General features: G+C 35.4%; 3 protein-coding genes across 4 annotated transcripts; 2 read left to right on the top strand and 1 right to left on the bottom strand.

Annotated features, from left to right (window-relative positions):
• Positions 1 to 762: 762 nt before the first annotated feature.
• Positions 763 to 3,524, top strand: LOC132165640 (FkbM family methyltransferase). 2 transcript variants are annotated; one of them, XM_059576285.2, is made up of 3 exons: positions 763 to 1,646; positions 3,077 to 3,160; positions 3,233 to 3,524. In XM_059576285.2, exons 1-3 carry the CDS (start codon positions 1,041 to 1,043, stop codon positions 3,437 to 3,439), a joined length of 897 nt encoding a protein of 298 aa, XP_059432268.1. In that variant the 5' UTR covers positions 763 to 1,040; the 3' UTR covers positions 3,440 to 3,524. The 2 variants fall into 2 exon arrangements, with proteins under 2 accessions (XP_059432268.1, XP_059432267.2); XM_059576284.2 differs by having other exon boundaries at positions 3,077 to 3,524.
• Positions 3,525 to 4,298: 774 nt separating this feature from the next.
• Positions 4,299 to 8,923, bottom strand: LOC132166770 (uncharacterized). The gene is made up of 9 exons (XM_059577654.2): positions 8,751 to 8,923; positions 8,375 to 8,502; positions 8,076 to 8,148; positions 7,354 to 7,436; positions 7,033 to 7,071; positions 5,964 to 6,034; positions 5,771 to 5,885; positions 5,357 to 5,502; positions 4,299 to 4,585 (listed from the first exon to the last, which is right to left on the bottom strand). The coding sequence occupies exons 1-8, from the start codon at positions 8,794 to 8,796 to the stop codon at positions 5,434 to 5,436; spliced, it is 624 nt and encodes a 207-aa protein (XP_059433637.1). The 5' UTR covers positions 8,797 to 8,923; the 3' UTR covers positions 4,299 to 4,585; positions 5,357 to 5,433.
• A 1,214-nt stretch (positions 8,924 to 10,137) lies between these two features.
• LOC132166660 (LL-diaminopimelate aminotransferase, chloroplastic) lies at positions 10,138 to 18,540 on the top strand. Its single transcript, XM_059577510.2, has 10 exons — positions 10,138 to 10,307; positions 10,535 to 10,611; positions 11,758 to 11,825; positions 12,088 to 12,204; positions 12,960 to 13,022; positions 13,719 to 13,823; positions 14,286 to 14,336; positions 15,239 to 15,559; positions 17,413 to 17,619; positions 17,880 to 18,540. Exons 1-10 carry the CDS (start codon positions 10,228 to 10,230, stop codon positions 18,171 to 18,173), a joined length of 1,383 nt encoding a protein of 460 aa, XP_059433493.2. The 5' UTR covers positions 10,138 to 10,227; the 3' UTR covers positions 18,174 to 18,540.
• Positions 18,541 to 19,074: the final 534 nt, after the last annotated feature.

A 19,074-nucleotide genomic window follows, 5' to 3' on the forward strand; every position in this document is an offset into this window, starting at 1 on the left:
AATTGCAAAAGAATAGTGGTTGGGAGAATTGATAGAAAGCCTCCAAAACAACAAAACATAATTCATTGATCCATTATTAGTGTTGATTGAGCTTGAGCATGTACATCTCAACATATCTTAAAATAACTAGCATAAATTCAACAAACATATGGACAATCTATTTAGCTCAATTTTAAGATACGTGTCTAATTCCAATGGACATCTATAGCATGCACTACAAAACAAATGAATGACAATTCTTTTTTGTTTTGGGTTAAAAAATTAAGTTAAAATAATAATAATAATAAACGGGTCAACCCGTAAACCCGCGGGTTAACACGACACGACCCATTTATTAAACGGGTCATAAACGGGATCCAAACCCGATTAACCTTAACCCTAGCTCTAAACTTACATGTCAGGCTCGTATTGTGTTCGTGGATTGTGAGTTAAATTACTAGCACTAGGGTTTAATGTTAAGAGTAATGCTACTTGTATATTGCTATTTCCCACATCCCATGTCAACGCATTCTGGTTGGCCATACATACTAAAAGTGCATTTTTTGTGGGTGTTTTTAAAAATTGATATTACATTTTTCAAAACGCATCATTTTAAAAGTTAAAAGTTAAAATAAAGTTTTAAAAATCAACTAGTTTTACCAAATATTTAACTTCATAATTTTATGATCACTATATTTAAAATTGCACTATTTGAAATTGAAATACCGTGACTTGCACTATTTATTTATTTATTTTTTGGGCAAGTCTCTCCCAATTCGCACTCAGGCAGACAGGCTCACAGCTTCCTAACTCACTCTTTCACCAGATAAACAAAACACTCACTCCACAGATCCAATCCCACACCTTCCCGGAAAATCCCACTTTCCCGGAAAATTGGCCTACACCGTTCACATCCACATTACATCCCCACTCTCAGCTCACTCCTTTCCAAGGTAGAAGAAGTAAAAAAAAAAAAAAAATCAAGAAATCTCTCTCCAGAGATCCACTCAGTTTCCCGAGAAAGTTTTAAATTTTCCCGGAAAACCTCAACTTTATCATTGATGGCGAATGCTTGGAAAAGGGAAAAACCGTCGCAGTTCCACCTCTCCAAGACCGTCTGCTTACTCTTCATTAGCGCCCTCCTTTTCCTCATGTTCTTCGTCTATCTCTCCACCCAATCCTCATACCCTATCACCAACCCCACCTACAAATCCGATTTCCCATTCTACCCAATCCCACCTTTCAATTGCCAGAAGTGCCCCCAATCCCACCCCGTGATTGCGAACCTCGTGGAGGGCCTCCGATATCCCTTCCTCTACTCGCTCGCCGACCTTGGAACCCTGCCCGATAAGCCCCACAAGAACATTGTCAGAATGCTGAAAGGGAAACTCTTTCGGAAGCCCGATATCTCGGTTTCGGTCCAGAAGGTTCTGGAGAAGCTGAGGGGTGAAGGGAGAGATAATGGGGTTGTTGTGGATGTGGGTGCCAATGTGGGCATGGCCAGCTTCGCTGCCGCGGCGATGGGGTTTAGGGTTTTGGCCTTCGAGCCGGTATTCGAGAACTTGCAGAGGATTTGTGATGGGATTTATCTGAATCGGGTTGGGGATTTGGTCACCGTGTTCGAGGCTGCCGCGTCGGACCGGAGTGGGAACATTACGTTCCACAAGGTATTGTTTGTTTTGCGCTTTATGTTATTGTTGTTGGGGCTGTGCTATGGTGTTAGGGAAGTAACGTAAAGTTAAAGGAGAGACATTGTATTAGAGTAGAATTCTATGTATTAGGGATTTTTTTAAGATTAGTTTATATTAGTTTTGTTTTGTTATCAGTATTTTAAGATTAGATTTATCGTATCAGATAGTATTTGTAGTCAATAAGGAGTATAATCTCTATTTGTTAGTGTTAGAGTCTAGTTAGCATTCTAATTTTTCATTGATTGTTATTCTCCTACTTGTACTATTAATTAAATCCACTTTTGGTGAATAAAAGTAATTAGAAAATTACCTTCAAACTTTGTGTTTGTAAAAGGTCTAGTTCCCTCGGAATCTAAGGTGTAGGTTCTCGTAATGTGCATGATTGGGATTAATTAATAGTAGTAGTTCATGTTTTTGGAAAGAAATAGTTTATGCCAAAGGAAATGGGATTTTAAATTACATAAGTGATGTGTATATGGGATAGGATGTCCGAAAATGGAAGTTTAATTTTGTTGGAATATATCTAAAATTACATTAAGATGTTTCATCAATCTTATAATGTTTGATTCAAAGTAGGGGTGGCAATTTTGGTGATTTGTTTACGTATTGGTTTGGATTTGATTATATGCCATGATTTAGATGGTAGGTTAGCGTCTCCTAATGGATCTATCTAAATTCTTTACTTGTTAGTGTTCATTGGATTGAACAAATGGTGGAGATAATATGTACTCCTGAGAGCTCATTTGAGGTTATGTGGCTTTGAGAACATAAAAGGTGGCCTTTTAAGGTCATGGAACCTGTTAAGGTGTGATTGGGCTGGCTTCTTGCTGCAGATTATGATCATGCCTTGGTCTTAGGCTAAGGTCTGGGACGCTGATGTACTGGATTCCATAGTGAACTAAGAGGTGCTTGTGATTGGTTTTGGTTGGTTTTCGTTATGTAGATATGGATGGAGGTTGCAATGGCCCCAAGTACTTGTTATTTTGCTACTTTGTATAAAGCCAAGTGACATTAACTAAGTGAGAGGTTGCTCCATAAATATGCACCATGCAGAATTCATGGTTAATCTCACATGGAAGCATGAAATGACTAACCTCTAATAAGAAGGCATGCCTCACTTCTGGTAAAATTGGTAATGAGTTGCAAGTGTTTAAACTTGTGTACTACATACCATTTTACTTTTAGATGTAACACATGTAATTCAAATTCATTTCATCTGGATGCTTTTCCAATTCGTTGAGGGATCAGGAAACCCTTTAAGTCAGGCTATATTGTTCTTCTGATCCATTTACTATGTTTAAATTCTTCAAATAGGAAAAAGTTTTTGTGATCCCATTTAAATTTGTTGTGCTACCTATTTCTTTTTTCTGCTGCATTGCTAGTGCTAATCCTTGCTTGTATTGCAGTTGGTTGGTCGGCTTGACAATAGTGCTGTTTCAGCGACTGGTGCGAAACTGGCATTCAAATCCAATGAAGAGATAGCACTTCAAGTAAGGTCCACACCCCTTAATGAAGTAATTCCTGAGTCGGTGCATGTGCTTCTGATCAAAATAGATGTTCAGGGCTGGGAATATCATGTGCTGAAAGGAGCCTCAAAGTTGCTAATGAGAAAGGGAAGGGAAGCCCCGTATCTCATCTTTGAGGAAGACGAGCGACTGTTGCAAGCCAGTAATAGCAGTGCCAAAGAGATCCGAGACTTCCTACAAACTGTGGGTTATAATCATTGCACCCTGCATGGTACAGATGCGCACTGTACTAAGAGTGGTTGACATTATTTTCCCGAGAGATATCCATATGCACTCTCAAGTGTACTTTCTCTAACATAACAGTGAAAATCAGGTGATTTATTTAAAATTTAATGATAATTTTCACTACCATATTGGAGAGTAAAGACTTAGGAGTGCATGCAGCATTTCTCTATTTTCACTACCCTTTGTTTGGAGCTTGCATACAATCTTAGAGGTGCTCTAAAGAGAGAAAACCAGATAAATTGGTCAGATGTCCCAATGACACCTCTGGAACACGGTTGGCAATTGCATGGTTCAAAGTCGGCTTCTGTACTGCTCAGAGGAAACATATATGCAGACAGTGACGATACATGTAAAGAGACTTTGGGTTTGGAAGAAGCTGCTGTGGGCTTGCTTGCTAGTTAGACTTTGTTGGCTGTACATTTATTTGTAAGCCTAAAAATGTAAAATTCTTTGTATTTTGTTACTTGGTCTTGTATGGACTCATGCGTTGAAATTTTAGTAAATGAATTGAGGATATGGAATTTACAATGATTCCACATGCATGCTTGCGCGAGAAAGAGAAAGGAGAAGAGTCCTCGCCTCTTTTTTGTTTGCTCCTAGTTACAGCGTAATTGTATTTCTTTAGCAACTAATTCTCTTAGGGAAAAATGAACTTGTCTGGTATAAAAATGGCTGGCATAAGAGACTACTCGTATCTTTCGAAATTTCCGCAGCCATATGGTACATAAGGTAATTTGGGTGCTTAGGAAGAGCACAATTGAACTAGTAAACTTTCCACTAACCTTAATGTATTGTGAAATAAATGGAGTGGAGAAATTAGCAAAAGAATTCACACTCGATCATTGATAAGCCGGTGTGAAATGGGTGTAAATAGAACTTAAAAAGGGGAGAACAACTCTCACTTGAATTAACCACATATGGCCATTCATGTCGATACATACAGGGAAACTGTCTTTTCCTCTTACAAACTAATTGTATACATTGTGCATAATAGAACGTTTCCTGAGAACATTCTCAAGTCAGGAAGTTTGAGCTGGCTAAAACAGCGCCAGAATATGATAGTGTAATTACAATAACAAAATATCTGATAACACATTCTAGAGTCCAGTGTAAAAATATATGTACTAAATGTAGCTTCAACAATCAGGCACAACGATCTGTTACCTGCAAAAATTACATAAATAATTAATAACATGCACACGAGAGTGAGAGAGAGAGAGAGAGTCAATGACTGGTTATCAAAGATTTGGGATTCAAGAAATTTGGTTTATCTATTACGTGATGATGTGGAAGAAATATCCTAGTTGAAGTGAAAACTGATAATCTTCCAAATTGATAGAGCTCCAGGATGCAAGAATTATTAATGGTCATACTATGTATGCATTATATAGAAAAAAGGCTTGACAAAATCACATATATATAACCATGGAGCCTGAATGGGATCAAACATTTTGAAAGGGGAAGAAACAAGTGAATCCCCATTCATTTCTTTTTTTAAAGGGATTGATATGTAGAAATTTATGTAAAATATAATAGAAGGGAACAATAGCGAAAGCAAATAGAGAAAAAGAACACAAAAGGTTTTGGGTGATTTAGCCTTAAGGACCTACGTCCACCACTGATAAGAACCCTTAGGGCTATATCTTTATTGTATTGAATTGTCTAATACAATTAGATGAGGTAGACTAGAAAAAGAAGGGAATTAATGACATACCTACAAGGAAATTAAATCAAGGCTTAACATGGAAATTATTCTAACAATAATAATATACTAGAACTTCTTTTAAACATTATAAGTAGGAAAAGCAAATCCTGATATGTTTGGCAGTAAGCAGCATCCTAGTTAATGATTCTGTTTCTTTTAAACATTAATTAGGAAAACCGAATCCTAATATGTTTGGCTAAAACCAGCATACTAGTTAGTGACTATCATACCTTGCTCACTACAGTCATCTATATGCTATAGATGGCACAGCAGGATGGTTGTGAGCACAAAGCTCAAGCCTTTAGGATTATTGAGGCCCACTATTTTTTGAAGGGCCAGCTCTCTCCACCATAACATCGTAAAGTTGCTTCCCATTCTGTTTGTCACAAGAAAACAGCAAAGATTAAATATGTTTTTTAAGGAATCAAAGCTTTAGGCTCTAAACTTGAGTAAGAATTGCTGTCAATTACCAAACACCTTCCCATTCTACATTTATAAATGTCCCTAGGTTTCCAGCAAACCTTGATAAGATGCTAGCAGGACTCTATGGTCTTGATCCTTCAAACACTCAAAAGAGAAGTAGCTGGATACAACTGGACTACAATGCTAAATAAAATGTCTGATTTTGTTTCCTTCGTACTTACAAAAATCACTGGAAAGAAGTGTATTTGTCCTTCAGGTTTTGTTTGTGTCTCCTTAAAATACACGAGAACAGGGAAACTTGGCCACCAAAGCTCCCAATTCACGAATGTTGAATATCTGTAATAAATCAAATAAGTGAGTTGACAACCTTCTGTTGAAATTGTTAAAACTAATGGATGGATAACATGTGCTCACTTCCAACGGTTTTTTCCACCCACAAAGACATTTTCACCTGAATCCTGAAGCTGTTCTCCTACCTTTACCTCCTAAAACCACAGAAGCAACACAAAGGTTTAGTAAAGTGAAAATAGACTAACTGCGAATGGAATAAAAGAATAAATTATACTAAACATGATTGATCTTTTACCAAGGTCAGAACCTTAGGACTCAACTCCAAATCGATGAACAGTCTAGGTAAAAGACGACAAAAAACTACATCTACTAGTAAAAGTAGGAGCTCAAATTGCTGCATTGAGGTACTTGACCATTTTGTAAAACTATTTGCCACTTGGAGAGAGAGCCAAAGGAATGGAGGAGAGACACCAAAGTTAGTTTATCAGAGTTGAGCTCAGGCACATACTAGATCTCTAAAAAGATTCCAGATATGAGCAACATCATCGTCTTGGGACAAGTGCTGCCAACTCCAAATCGATGAACAGCCTAGGTAGAAGACGACAAAAAACTACATCTACTAGTAAAAGTAGGACCTCAGATTGCAGCATTGAGGTATTTGACCATTTTGTAAAACTAGTTGCCACTTAGAGAGAGAGATAGAGGAAGGGGGGAGAGACACCAAAGTTAGTTCATCAGAGTTGAGCTCAGGCACATGTTAGATCTCTAAATAGATTCCAGATATGGGCAACATCAACGTCTTGGGACAAGTGCTGCCAAATATACACTTCCAAATAATATTGATACTCATAGAAACCAATAAAAATTTACACAGACATGCATATGTGTGCATGCTACTGTTAGTGCATGCAAACACTCTACTACAAGTAGTGCTTTTACACTAAATTGCCTATAGGCTCCAGTGTAGACCAACCGAATATAAATTAAAACCAATCAAGTTGCTAGAACCCTTTGTCGAATAAACACAAGAAGTGTGTTCTTCAAAAGATCACACCAACCTTCAACCTGATGCACTAGTGCAAACAAATATATTCACAGAAATGACTACATACATGCTGATTTATATAAACATTTAAGCTGTTTCGTTATTTGAAATTATTGGTATGCTTTTTGGGTAGGTTAGGGAACAAACCAGAGCCTCTTCATCAAAGACGAACCTCACTCTTGTAGTCTGGAACACAGAAACAAATATGTTAGGTGGTTTCAGCGAAAAATAATTGCATGAAGTTGCAACACATGATGAAATGGGGGAAGTCTATAAAAATCTTCAACTGAAGGATTGCTTTTCATCCATGTTTTGTCATCATTCTTGTGTTAGATCCATTATCGAGGAATCTTAAAAATCATTTTAAGTTCAATCAGGAAAGAACCAAATCAAAATAGGCAGGTCTGACCCCTCAATGCTTGTAATTGCGAAAAACCTCTTACACCATCCAGCCCTAGTTATTGTTACCTGGAACAATAGGAGCAATCCAAGGAGACCAATAGGTGCAGCTGGCAACAGATTATTTGTATAGGCTAGCCCCCCAGCTAGACCTGTTTCAATTATTGTTTTGACATTACAAGAAAATCTACAACATAGATGCACTCTTGCTTGGAGAAAGGAAGGATGTTGATTCAGCAATTATCAGATGCAATGTTCCCAAGAAAGCCTAATGAATTAAATCTAATAGTTCTAAGATTGTCAATCAGGATTTAATTAATTTATATTCGAAAAATATACTGATAGACATTGGTAGTGTGAAACTAGACAAATTCTCGTGTCTCTTGGATTTAGCTAATCACCAATCCGAGTAATAATCTATATTTAAGCAGAGACCAGCTAACAGGCTTGTATGTAGTTTGACAATGATTTTCAACAAACAGGATTGAACCAATTCAAAAACCACGCAGTCTATAACTAAAGACAGATGATGATACACACAACGGACTAATCCTTGGTTTGGACAAATTATTCAGAACATCTAGTGCAGTATTCCTTTCTATCACATGAATACTTGGACCCTGCCTGTGGGAAACATTTTTATGTGAGAGTAAGGAGTACAACACTGGGTTTATGGAATAATATATCTTGTTTGGCAATATTCATTAGGACCTTTCCTCATATAAGTTCAGAATAACTTACAAAATCCAAATACAACCTTGCAATATACATGAAAAGTAGTCAGTACCCACCAAGAAAAACTACAGGTATGCGATAATCCGGGTCGGGAATCACAGTCTCTTTCTTCTTGACCCTCCTTCCAAGCTGTAAACACATAAATGAACTTCCCAATAAACAAGTTGGACCAGATTAAAGACACAGACCCATCTTGCAAAACTCCTTCTAATTCACTATAATTCTCCTATTAAACTAAAACCCATAATTTCTTTTCGCTTATGCTGCCGAAAAGATATTAATTAATTTCCACAAAACCCAACTCCAAAAAATGCAATCAGAATTACAAGATATAGAAAGATGGAGTGGTACTAACTACTGAGGCAACTACGGCACGGTCTCCATGGCTGCTATTAGCTTTCATTCTCGCACAAGTTTGGTTGAACATCACTTTGCCATAGAATGAGCTTCTGAAATTCCTCACAAGTCCACCCACTTCTCTGTCTGTTTGAAATAGCAGACACCCAGTTCAATAAATCGAAGTTCAACAGTGTTCTAGTAACACAGTTCGGAGATTGCAGCGTTAAGCGTCATAGTTTTCCAAGAATTAGAAATTATTTCACTATATTTATCTTGCACAAAACATCAAGATAAATTTACATAAAGATCGAGTCAATATGAAGCTTAAAAGCAAACTAAAAACATAAAAAATCAAGCTTTTACTTGAAGCTGAGAACATTGGAAATGCTTACTTTGCACAGAGACAAAGGGGGAAGTAGATAAGAGAGCGCTCGCCATTTTTAGCTCCTTGTTTTTGGAAACTGAGTTCTGTGCCTTTTGTTGTTTATTTTTCTGTCCACTGTTTTCTGAGGTCGAAATCGAGTTTACCTCTGTCCTTTCTTTTTTCTGTACAGAAATGCGCAGGAATTACTAAACGAAGAAATAAACTATACGTTGTAAGTTGTAACCCCTATATATATATATATATATATATATATATAACATTAAAAAAAAAAAATGCTAAGCTTACAAATAAATTTTTACAACATAATTAAAAATAAAATAAATTAAACTTTTGAAAAACTCAATCATATTGTATCACGTCATGTTAAAAAAGATTTTTTGTAAAATTTGTTTGTAAACCTATCATTTTTTCTTTAAAAAATGGTAAATATATTATAAATTCATGAGTCAACGCCTCAAAATTGTAATTCCTAATTTTTTTTTTTTTCAATTTTTTTTTTTATCCTTTGGTCAATCGAAAATACAAAAAAAATCCATACCATTAGATCTTTCCTCAAATGTTTAACGCCCGTCAGTTCTAAACTAAACGCACCGTTTTGCCACATCAATATATTAAAGCTCAAGGACCATGGCTACTTCGACAAACTCCCCCTCAAGATCATTCGCAGTTTGCTACACTTCTCTCTTTCCTAGGGTTTTCAATTTCGATTTTTGCAATCTTGTATGTCGATTTTGAAAGCAAAAAGAAAACAAAAATTGCGTTTGGCACAGTGCTTAAAGATTTGTCTGAATTGCTAATTGCTTGTCTAGTTAAAGCAATATGTTCATAAATTAGTGTGATCGAACTCAATTTTCTTGTAATTCAGTCGTTCAATCTGTTGAATTGACGAAGAAGTATTAAAATGTTTTTATTTTTTTTGATGAATTCGACTCTGCTATAAATTTTGGTAGATTATGATTAAATTTTCCTTGTTCTCATTGAAGGATATAATTACATTTTGAATTTCGTTAATTTCTCATGGCTGTTTTCCGGATTTCAAAGCCAAATACATGAAAATTTGTGAGATTTTCTGGATTCAAAACCATTTCTCCGAATAGGGGTGATTTCGCTTTTAAAAATAAAAAAACAAAATAGTTTTTAAATTATTTTTTTCGAATTTATAATGATATTTTTGTCTTCTTATAAATATTTTAGGGTCATTTGTGTCTTTATGCTGGCTTTAGGGGATAAAATGACAATTAATTAATAATTTAGGAGAACATTATTAATTGGATGGTAATTTGAGGATCAAACGTAAACTTTCCTTTTTTTTTAAAAAAATAAAAAATAAAAAATAACCACGTGTTGGAGAGAAGTTGGGGCAAAGTTGGCTTCCCTCTATCATATTTCTCCAAAAGAGGATTTCTCGTCCCGCTCAAATTATAAACCTAGCCTCCGCCGTTCTCTGAGCGTCAAAAGTCGCCAACCACTAACCTCAGCTCAAAATGTCTCTCACACAGCACCTCTCCACTCCAATCTCTTCGTCCTCTTCTGCTTTCGTGGCCCATTCCAACTTCAATTCGAGGTACCATTTTCTTTCCGCTGTTTGGTTCCCCAGAAACTGCCTGAAAACAAACAATAACACCCGAAGTAATTCATCCAAAAAAAAAAAAAAAAAAACCCGAAGTAATTCATCTAGAAAATTCCTAATCTTGTATTCCTCTCCTTTTTCTGCCGATCAACCCTTTTCATTTCTGCTTTGTGGTTTAAACGATCATATTAGTTGAATTCTTGTGGTTTTCTATGCTGCAGAACTAAGAATGTTTCGCTTCCGGCGAAAAGATTCAGCATTTGCAAGTGCGTTGCGGCGCCTCAGGAAGCTCAGACTGGTACGATTTTTATTTCATTCACTTCAATTTTTTTATTTTGGATTCTATAGTTCGTTTTTTTGGCGGGGGGTTTAATGTTTTGTGAATGATTGCTCAATTTAAGTTTATTGCAAAAAGAAATCTTTTTTTTTTTTTGTTGTTATTTTTCTAGTGGGAGCTTATGGGCCATATGGCTTTGCTTATATGTCTGTTATGCAAAGTCTTCTTTATTTTTATTTTTATATTTAATAAGTAATTGGTCCAAGGGGAGTGAGGGGAAGGAACTAGTGACTCCGCTTTGTGAGGCCAATTGAGCTACTCCATTGGCTCGAAGTCTTCTTTATAGCTTGGAAATGTAGAAAATTACTTTATTCTGCGACTGATGCTATTATTGTGTGGTGGTTTTGTACACAAGCTGATTATTAGTGATCCACATTACTAATGTTTATCAATGTTTTGCGATTGCTGATGATACTTTTTTTAGTTTAGACATCATGCTGCAGCATTGAAAACAGTGCCACATTAGCCAATTCTGTTACTCCTATAGATGGCATAACAGAAAAAGACACAAATTTTATCCTTTTGGAAAACATAAGAGCAGGAAAGCTTTTCAAGGCACAAACTTCAAAATTTGGGTAATTTTTCAGGGACAAATATACTTGAACAAAAAAGGAATTAGAAGCATCTCTTTTTAGAAATCATGCTGCAGCATCAAAAACAGTGCCACATCAGCCAATTCTGTTACTCCTATAGATGGAATAAGAGAAAAAGACACAAATGAGGCCTTTTGGAAAACATAAGAGCAGGAAAACTTTTCAAGGCACAAGCTTCAAAATTTGGGTAATTTTTCAGGGATAAATATACTTAAACAAAAAAGGAATTAGAAGCATCTCTTTTTAGAAATCATGCTGCAGCATAAAAAACATTGCCACATCAGTCAATTCTGTTACTCCAATAGCCATATAAGAGAAAAAGACTCAAATGTAGCCTTTTGGAAAACATAAGAGCAGGAAAACTTTTCAAGGCACAAACTTCAAAATCTGGGTAATTTTTCAGGGTCAAATATACTTAAACGAAAAAGGAATTAGAAGCATCTCTTCCTATTGTGTTGATTGTTGATATTTGACATTTAATTATTGCTAAACATGTTTGCTGTTTGTTCTGAAGCTTACAAGACAACGGTCTCTCGCAATGCAAACATGGCAAAACTTCAAGCAGGTTACCTTTTTCCAGAGGTCGGTGATGTCATGTGCTCTTATTTGCTATATTGTTATACTCTAGCTGTTACCAATTCAGTCATTGGACCTATGATTGATATCATGGTGCATCATTTTTTTTGGGGACCAATTTCTTGGCTTTCAGTTCATACAAGATTTAACTCCTCTTGTATGGCTTCCCCACCTCTGGTCCTCACCCAACCCACAAAAGGCCTATGTTTTGTTTCATACACGGATTTTTAGTAACCCTATTTTTGTCCATAAAATTTCTTGAAAATAGATTTCCAGAAGGAGGGCTGCCCATCTGCTGAAGTACCCTGATGCACAAGTTATAAGCCTTGGAATTGGTGACACTACTGAGCCTATTCCAGAAGTTATAACTTCTGCAATGGAAAAGGTATGACGTCTTAACCCTTCCCCCCTTATTCCTGGGTGTTTGAAGTTTCTGCTTGTTAACGTCGAAAGTATATTTGTTGTTTTTCGTTTCTTGATGTTTTTCTTGCTCTTTTTGCACTATCCTTTTCAGCAGGTCATAGGTATGTATTTCTCTATATTATGGACATTGAAAATTTCAAGTTATGTATATTGAGGATGACAAACCTTTGGAGTGTTGTATGGCAGATGGATGATGATTTTGATCAAAAGAGTTTTCTTCTATTCTTAATCTTAAATTTGCTTTTATTACTGGCTTCTCGAAACTGTCTTGAATTTTATGATCTGTTTATTCTTTATTTTTGTTTTCATAGTGCATTTTTTTCAAGTCTACTTGTTTGTTTCTCCTTAAGTTTATTAATAAGGATATTCTTCCCAAACTTCTGACATTGAGGAAAAGGAACTTATGGCCTTAGCTTTGGACTATTGATATTTACACAGTTAATACCTGTTATCTTTTATGAAGAGAAGATAGTCATAATTCTTTTCATGAGGCATATAATTGTGCATATTTTTTCAACTTACAGAATCCTTGCACAAGTACTGACCCAAACGAGAAATTTAGGAGTGCCATTAACTTGACATAATTGAAACTATTCCTTTGTCATGTTCTTGTATGTCTTAATGAAAATTCGCACAGTTTTACATCTTATCTGGTTTCTGATTGAAAAGGATTGTTGCTTGTTTAACTACTGATTCAAATCGTTCTTGTTTTGGCAGAGATCACGTGCATTGTCAACACTTGAGGGTTACAGTGGTTATGGAGCTGAGCAGGGTGAGAAGGTGTGTGGCATTCTTGATTCCTATTTTTGACTGTTTCATGGAGTTAAACTTCTCTGTTAATTGTAGATACCTCTATTAAAAATTGGGTTCTGATGTTTGAGTTTGTCTTCAATGTCAATATATACTCCCATTATTGATGATGAATAACTACTACTTATGTATCAAAATTATGTGCTGAAGATGCAGAGTTTCCCTTGCATGTTCATATGGCATCATTCAGCCGGAAATGAGAACTTGAAAACATGCATGGGCACTATTCATAATACAAGCGATTGATCTAGAATTCAAGTGTATGGTTGGAAACTAAGTGGTTTCTTTAGAAATATATTGTGAATGGTCATACAACAATTTTCTCACGGTCAAATATTTTTTTGTGCTTCTTACTGTTGGTTGATGTATACAAAAGTTCTTTTTTGTTGCCATTCACCTCTCAAAATATGAGGATTCATGCTGATTAAGGTTGGCTGAAGTTTCTATGCTGGCTGTTGACCTGAGACAACCCTCCTCTAGGTTCATAACTGATTTGATCAAGCTTAGAATCGAGACACAAGTAAGAGCAGATTAGCAAAGCCAAAGAATAGAAGCCTCCTAGTTTTAATGAGCCTTTCTTATTTGAGATTTAGTTGAGATTTCCATTTCCTTTTGATGATTAACTTCATGATTGCTGAAGGCTAACATTGTTGTTGATCTGTACAGGCTTTGAGAGCTGCAATTGCTTCAACATTTTATAGAAACCTTGGTATAGAGGAAGATGATATATTTGTTTCAGATGGTGCAAAATGTGATTTATCCCGCCTTCAGGTTTATTCACTTTTTTTCAAGTCGTGGTTTTGAATTCCTTACTTTAGTCTTTGCCTTCAATTCTATTTGTTTGAATGTGTTGATGTTTTTGTTTACCATCAATGCATGATGCTCTGATGTTGGAAGCCTAAAGAGATAAGGACAAAGTTTTCTTCCAAACTGAGTTGGAGGAAATTCCTCCAACCTAGTTTATAAAAATGTGTCATCTGCATGTGAGAAACACATGTTTTTTTTTAATTGTAAGAACAAAGTTGGAAGAGATTTTATTCAAAAAGCCTGTGCCTATTTAAAAATCATGTTTTTCTCACATGAAAAATGACACATGTCATTTTTATAGACTATGTTGGATGAATTTTCTCCAACTCAATTTGGTAAAAAACTGTCTTAAAGATAATATGGCTCATTACTAATGGTTTTTCACTTAAACTTTATTTGAATTTGCTTTCTTTCTACACTTGGCAGGTTGTTTTTGGGGCTGATGTTACAATAGCAGTGCAAGACCCATCATACCCGGTAATTTATTCTTCTACAAAATAAAAGAAATTTATTCTCCAGTTGCATTTGACTTGTCTTCATTTTTCTGTTTAAATTATCTATTTCCATTGATGTATGTATCAAGTGAAAAAATTTGAGTTGGTCTTGTCAACATTCATTTGGTCGTTTTATTTTGTCATTATGAATATTTTTTTAATTCTTTTTGTTTTTTTTTTTTTTTTCTTTTCCTTTTCATCTTTTTTTTTTTTTTTTTTGCATGAAGTTACCGGTCAGAGGCTTGCATGTTTGATAAACTTTCAACAATGCCGTGTTTCTTTGAACAGCCATGCAATATCTTATACAAAAAGTGGCGGAGGTGCGTGTGATACAGACATAGAGTTGGTTTACTTTGGAAGTTATTCTTCTTTTTTTTTCTTCCTTTGGTAAGCAATGAGAATTCTATATAAATGAATAAAACAAGGTTCACTTGGGAAGTTAGTTTTTTAGGTAATACGATTCTATGTACTTAGTCACTCTAGAAGAAGTTCCATAAATCTGACATCTGGTTTCATTTATTAGGGCTACCTTCAATTCTATGTACTCAGTCACTCTAGAAGAAGTTCCATAAATCTGACATCTGGTTTCATTTATTAGGGCTACCTTCTGATTTCGACAATTGACTTGGATTGTTGGTTAGGTGATCTTACCACTTAGATGCAAGTCGTGAAGTAGAGGATGATTGTTTGAGCATGTTATTTCACAATTTCAACCATATTGAACATTTACCTTGCTTTCAGCAAAATGGAAAAACAATGGTTTTCTTCATCAGGCTAGTGTGTTAGATAAGGTATTTGCAGCATTGCATGCAAATGTCTTTGCAAGGTTAAAGATTTGAAAGTTGTGCAGTATCAGTTCCTTATTGGAAATGTGTGAAAGTGCAGGTTTATGTAGACTCAGGTGTTATAATGGGCCAGACTGGACAGTTTCAGAAGGATGACCAAAAGTTTGTGGGCATTGAATATATGAAGTGTACTCCAGAGAATGGTTTCTTTCCTGATTTATCGAGTGTTTCTCGAACGGATATCATATTTTTCTGTTCACCAAACAATCCTACTGGTGCTGCTGCAACCAGGGAGCAACTGACACAGCTGGTAAACTTTGCTAAGGACAATGGGTCAATCATAGTCTATGATTCTGCATACGCCATGTATGCGTCCAAGGACCTCCCCCATTCCATCTTTGAAATTCCTGGAGCTAAAGAGGTAACTTTGGTGATGAAAATTCGTTTTTAGATTTCTTGCATGCAAATCTGCGCTTGGATTCTTATTTTATTTGTTTATATTTCTTATCCTTACATTTGTTGGTCAACTCTGTGACATGCTGTGTGGTTTCTGATGAAATGAGATCAATAATGTGTCCTAGAATACAGCTGGGTATAGTTTCCTCACATAATCTACAATTGTTCTTATTTTGAAATGCATCTTTATTTTTTATTTTTTTCATGAATAATAATTTTATTGGAAGAAAAAGGCAATGCCCTCGCATGCGAAAAGTATACATGATAGACAATCACCCTAGAAGCTTCTACAATCTAAAAAGTTAACAAGATCTAACAAATTTGAAGATGAGAAATTAGGAACATAAACTACAGTCCAATTTAAGAGAGATCTCAAAAAAGAGGATTTTAAACATAGCACCTTGGACTCGTAGTCCTCAAAGAGACGCAATTTCATTTCTCTCCAAATGCTCCACATTAAGAGCATTCCCACCAAGCTCTTTAAAATTTCTCTAAATTTAACTTTGAAAATGTACTTTTTTTTGATTTAACTAGCCACTTTTTAAAACTACTAAATATCAAACTCTCTAAATATTTCTCTACTTTAACTAAATATTATTTTTTTATTAACAAATGTAATTGCCATGAAACTCACTCACTTCGATTCCATGTGAGAAATTTACCAAAATGCCACCCAACAACCAAAATAATATTAAAAAATAAATAGCTTTTGCTTTTGGTGTCTTTATATTTGGAGAGAAGTTAAAGCAAATGTTAAATTTAACTTTGGATAAAGAGTTTGATAAATGATGTTTTTTGTGGATTTTGTTAAAAATTTAGAGAAATGTTAAATATGAAGAGCTTGATGGGGATGCTCTAAGAAATGCATCTCTATTAAAATCAATATACTTCCATTTTGTCTACCTATGTCATAAGGACAGTCTTATGGGGAGTTTTATTGTTATTAAAAACTGTTTCTTTCTCGAGTTCAAAATGTATACTTATAAGGCAGTAATTGTTTATGTTTCAAGGGTAAGGTTGGGAAGACATCCTATGGAAATGACATTGAATGTTGCATTATATTTTTCAGAGCATTTAGTGTATTTATTGCCAAGTATCAGATTATTTTTAAGGATAGCTAGTAATAACTTCATTTTCTATCTGGCTCATGCCTCAAAAGGAAGTTCGGACAATATTTTTGTGGAAAGTTGTCATTATTACTTCCCACATTTCTCTTGCTAGGCAAGGTCTGAGGTTAAGATCTTAGTTATCCACCCATTATCACCAGAATACAGTTTAGGATCTCAGTTCCATAAAGTTTCAAAATTTTCCAATTTATCCTGGTTTATATCCCGTGTATCCTTTGAATGGGACTTTTTTTCATCTTCTCTAATCAAATACATTATGGCAGATCTGCATTTGAGAGTTATTCTTTGGAGAAATGCCTTAGCTAAAACTTTCTTCCAGTCTTCTCCTGCTTCTTGTGCCACTGAGTTGACGTGCTTATAACTGCAACTATTGATTTTCAATTTTTTTTTTTTTTTGGTACAGTGATTTGTGATTTGAGTGCAATGAGAGTACTTTTCATTATGGTTAAGAGGGGTTAATCTATATTTTCCCCTTTCAATGCTGTGGACTTTTATTTTCATAAATACAGGGGCGGAATTAGGTAAGGCTTTTCCAAAATTTTAAAATCACCTCTAAATTTTGTGCTTTTTATGTAATAAGTCCCCCCAAAATTTTAAAATTACCCTTGAATTTTAAACTTTTTTCAGTTATGTCCCATCACACTTCAATGTATAAATATATGACTTCGTAGTATAAATATGTGCATTGCAGGTTGCAATTGAGACGTCATCATTTAGCAAGTACGCTGGTTTCACTGGAGTTCGTCTGGGTTGGACCGCTGTTCCAAAGCAACTGCTATTTTCCGATGGATTTCCTGTAGCCAAGGACTTCAACCGCATTGTTTGTACTTGCTTCAATGGTGCATCCAACATTGCCCAAGCTGGTGGTCTAGCTTGCCTTTCACCAGAAGGCCTTAAGGTCTGTTTTTTGGTCTCATTTTCTTAATTAGTTACTAATGTATACAAAAATAAAATTGAATTTTTGCCACCATAAATCCGATTGTTTTCTAAGTTATAATTTTTTTTTTCATTATCTATTTACTTATTTTTGGGTAACAAGATATCCATTTGATTTTGCTTTTCATGTTCCTCTTTTCTACCCAAAGAGACAGCAAAATGTTATGAAATCCAGATATAACAAGATCTGTTGATTTGTATTTTTTATTTTTTATTTTTCAGGCAATGCATGAAGTGATCGATTTCTATAAGGAAAATACTAACATAATAGTAGAGACATTTAATTCACTTGGGTTCAATGTGTATGGAGGGAAGAATGCACCATATGTGTGGGTCCACTTTCCGGGCCGCAGTTCTTGGGATGTATTCAGTGAGATTCTGGAGAAAACTCATGTGGTTACTACCCCTGGCAGTGGTTTTGGACCTGCTGGCGAAGGGTTCATCAGGGTTAGCGCCTTTGGTCACAGGAGCAATGTTTTAGAAGCTTGTAAAAGATTCAAGCAGCTATACAAGTAAACCAGGGATCCAACTGCTTTCAGCTATCTCTGTTTGGAGCAGAGATGCCTGCATTCTTCCATTTGTTTTCACAATCATTTCATCAGTTGTAGAAATAGAGTTTGCTTTTGATCATGTTAAATTGAAAGCAAAGGTTGTAATAATTTGGAGTCTCCTAGAGATATCCAAGAATAGTGCATTTCCAACATAAGCAATCTTTATGATTAAATGGGATTTGGCTTAGGCAGGAGATTTTCTGTAGGTTTTTTTGATGGTCCTGGCTCACGGTAGAAATTTTTGGCATGCATTGTTGTCTGAGATTTGGGGTTTTAATTTATTCCCAGAATCTGAACACATTTTTATGCTTTTATATTTTTCTCCTTCGATTGTTTTTTTTCTTTAAAATCAGTGATAATAGCAGTCAGTAATCAAATTCATAGCGGTTGGAGAGGACACCATTAATGAGTTTGTGAATTGTGTAGTTAGGAGGTTTTGAAAATCATTAGAAAAAAAACTCTTGCTTGTGTGTTAGCTTGCTTGTGTGTCTATAGACATTAGAAAATCATTTGAAAAAATCTTTTGCAAATCAATCCATGCTTGGACTCCATTACATTAGAGTCATTAGACATAAGCCAAGTCACTTCAGATTTTAGGAATTTTAAACGAGCTGGAGAAATTGATGCAGAAGATGTTTTAGAGTTTCTGATTGTTTCGGAATAGGTTAATATGGAATGTTGCACTTAGGAAACTATATCAAAGAGTCTAATTTGCACAGGATTACGGAGCAATGATTGAATGGTTGCTATTTAGGTGGTGGAAATATGTCTTTGACTATCCTAAGCGTCATATATGGCTTAAGTACAATCTTAACTATGTATATATAAGCTTTTGGGTACCTTTTCCTTGTAAGTCGGTTTTTAAG

This window comes from Corylus avellana, chromosome 11 (genome assembly GCF_965113065.1).
Source record: "Corylus avellana chromosome 11, dhCorAvel1.hap1.2, whole genome shotgun sequence".
NCBI lineage: Eukaryota > Viridiplantae > Streptophyta > Magnoliopsida > Fagales > Betulaceae > Corylus > Corylus avellana.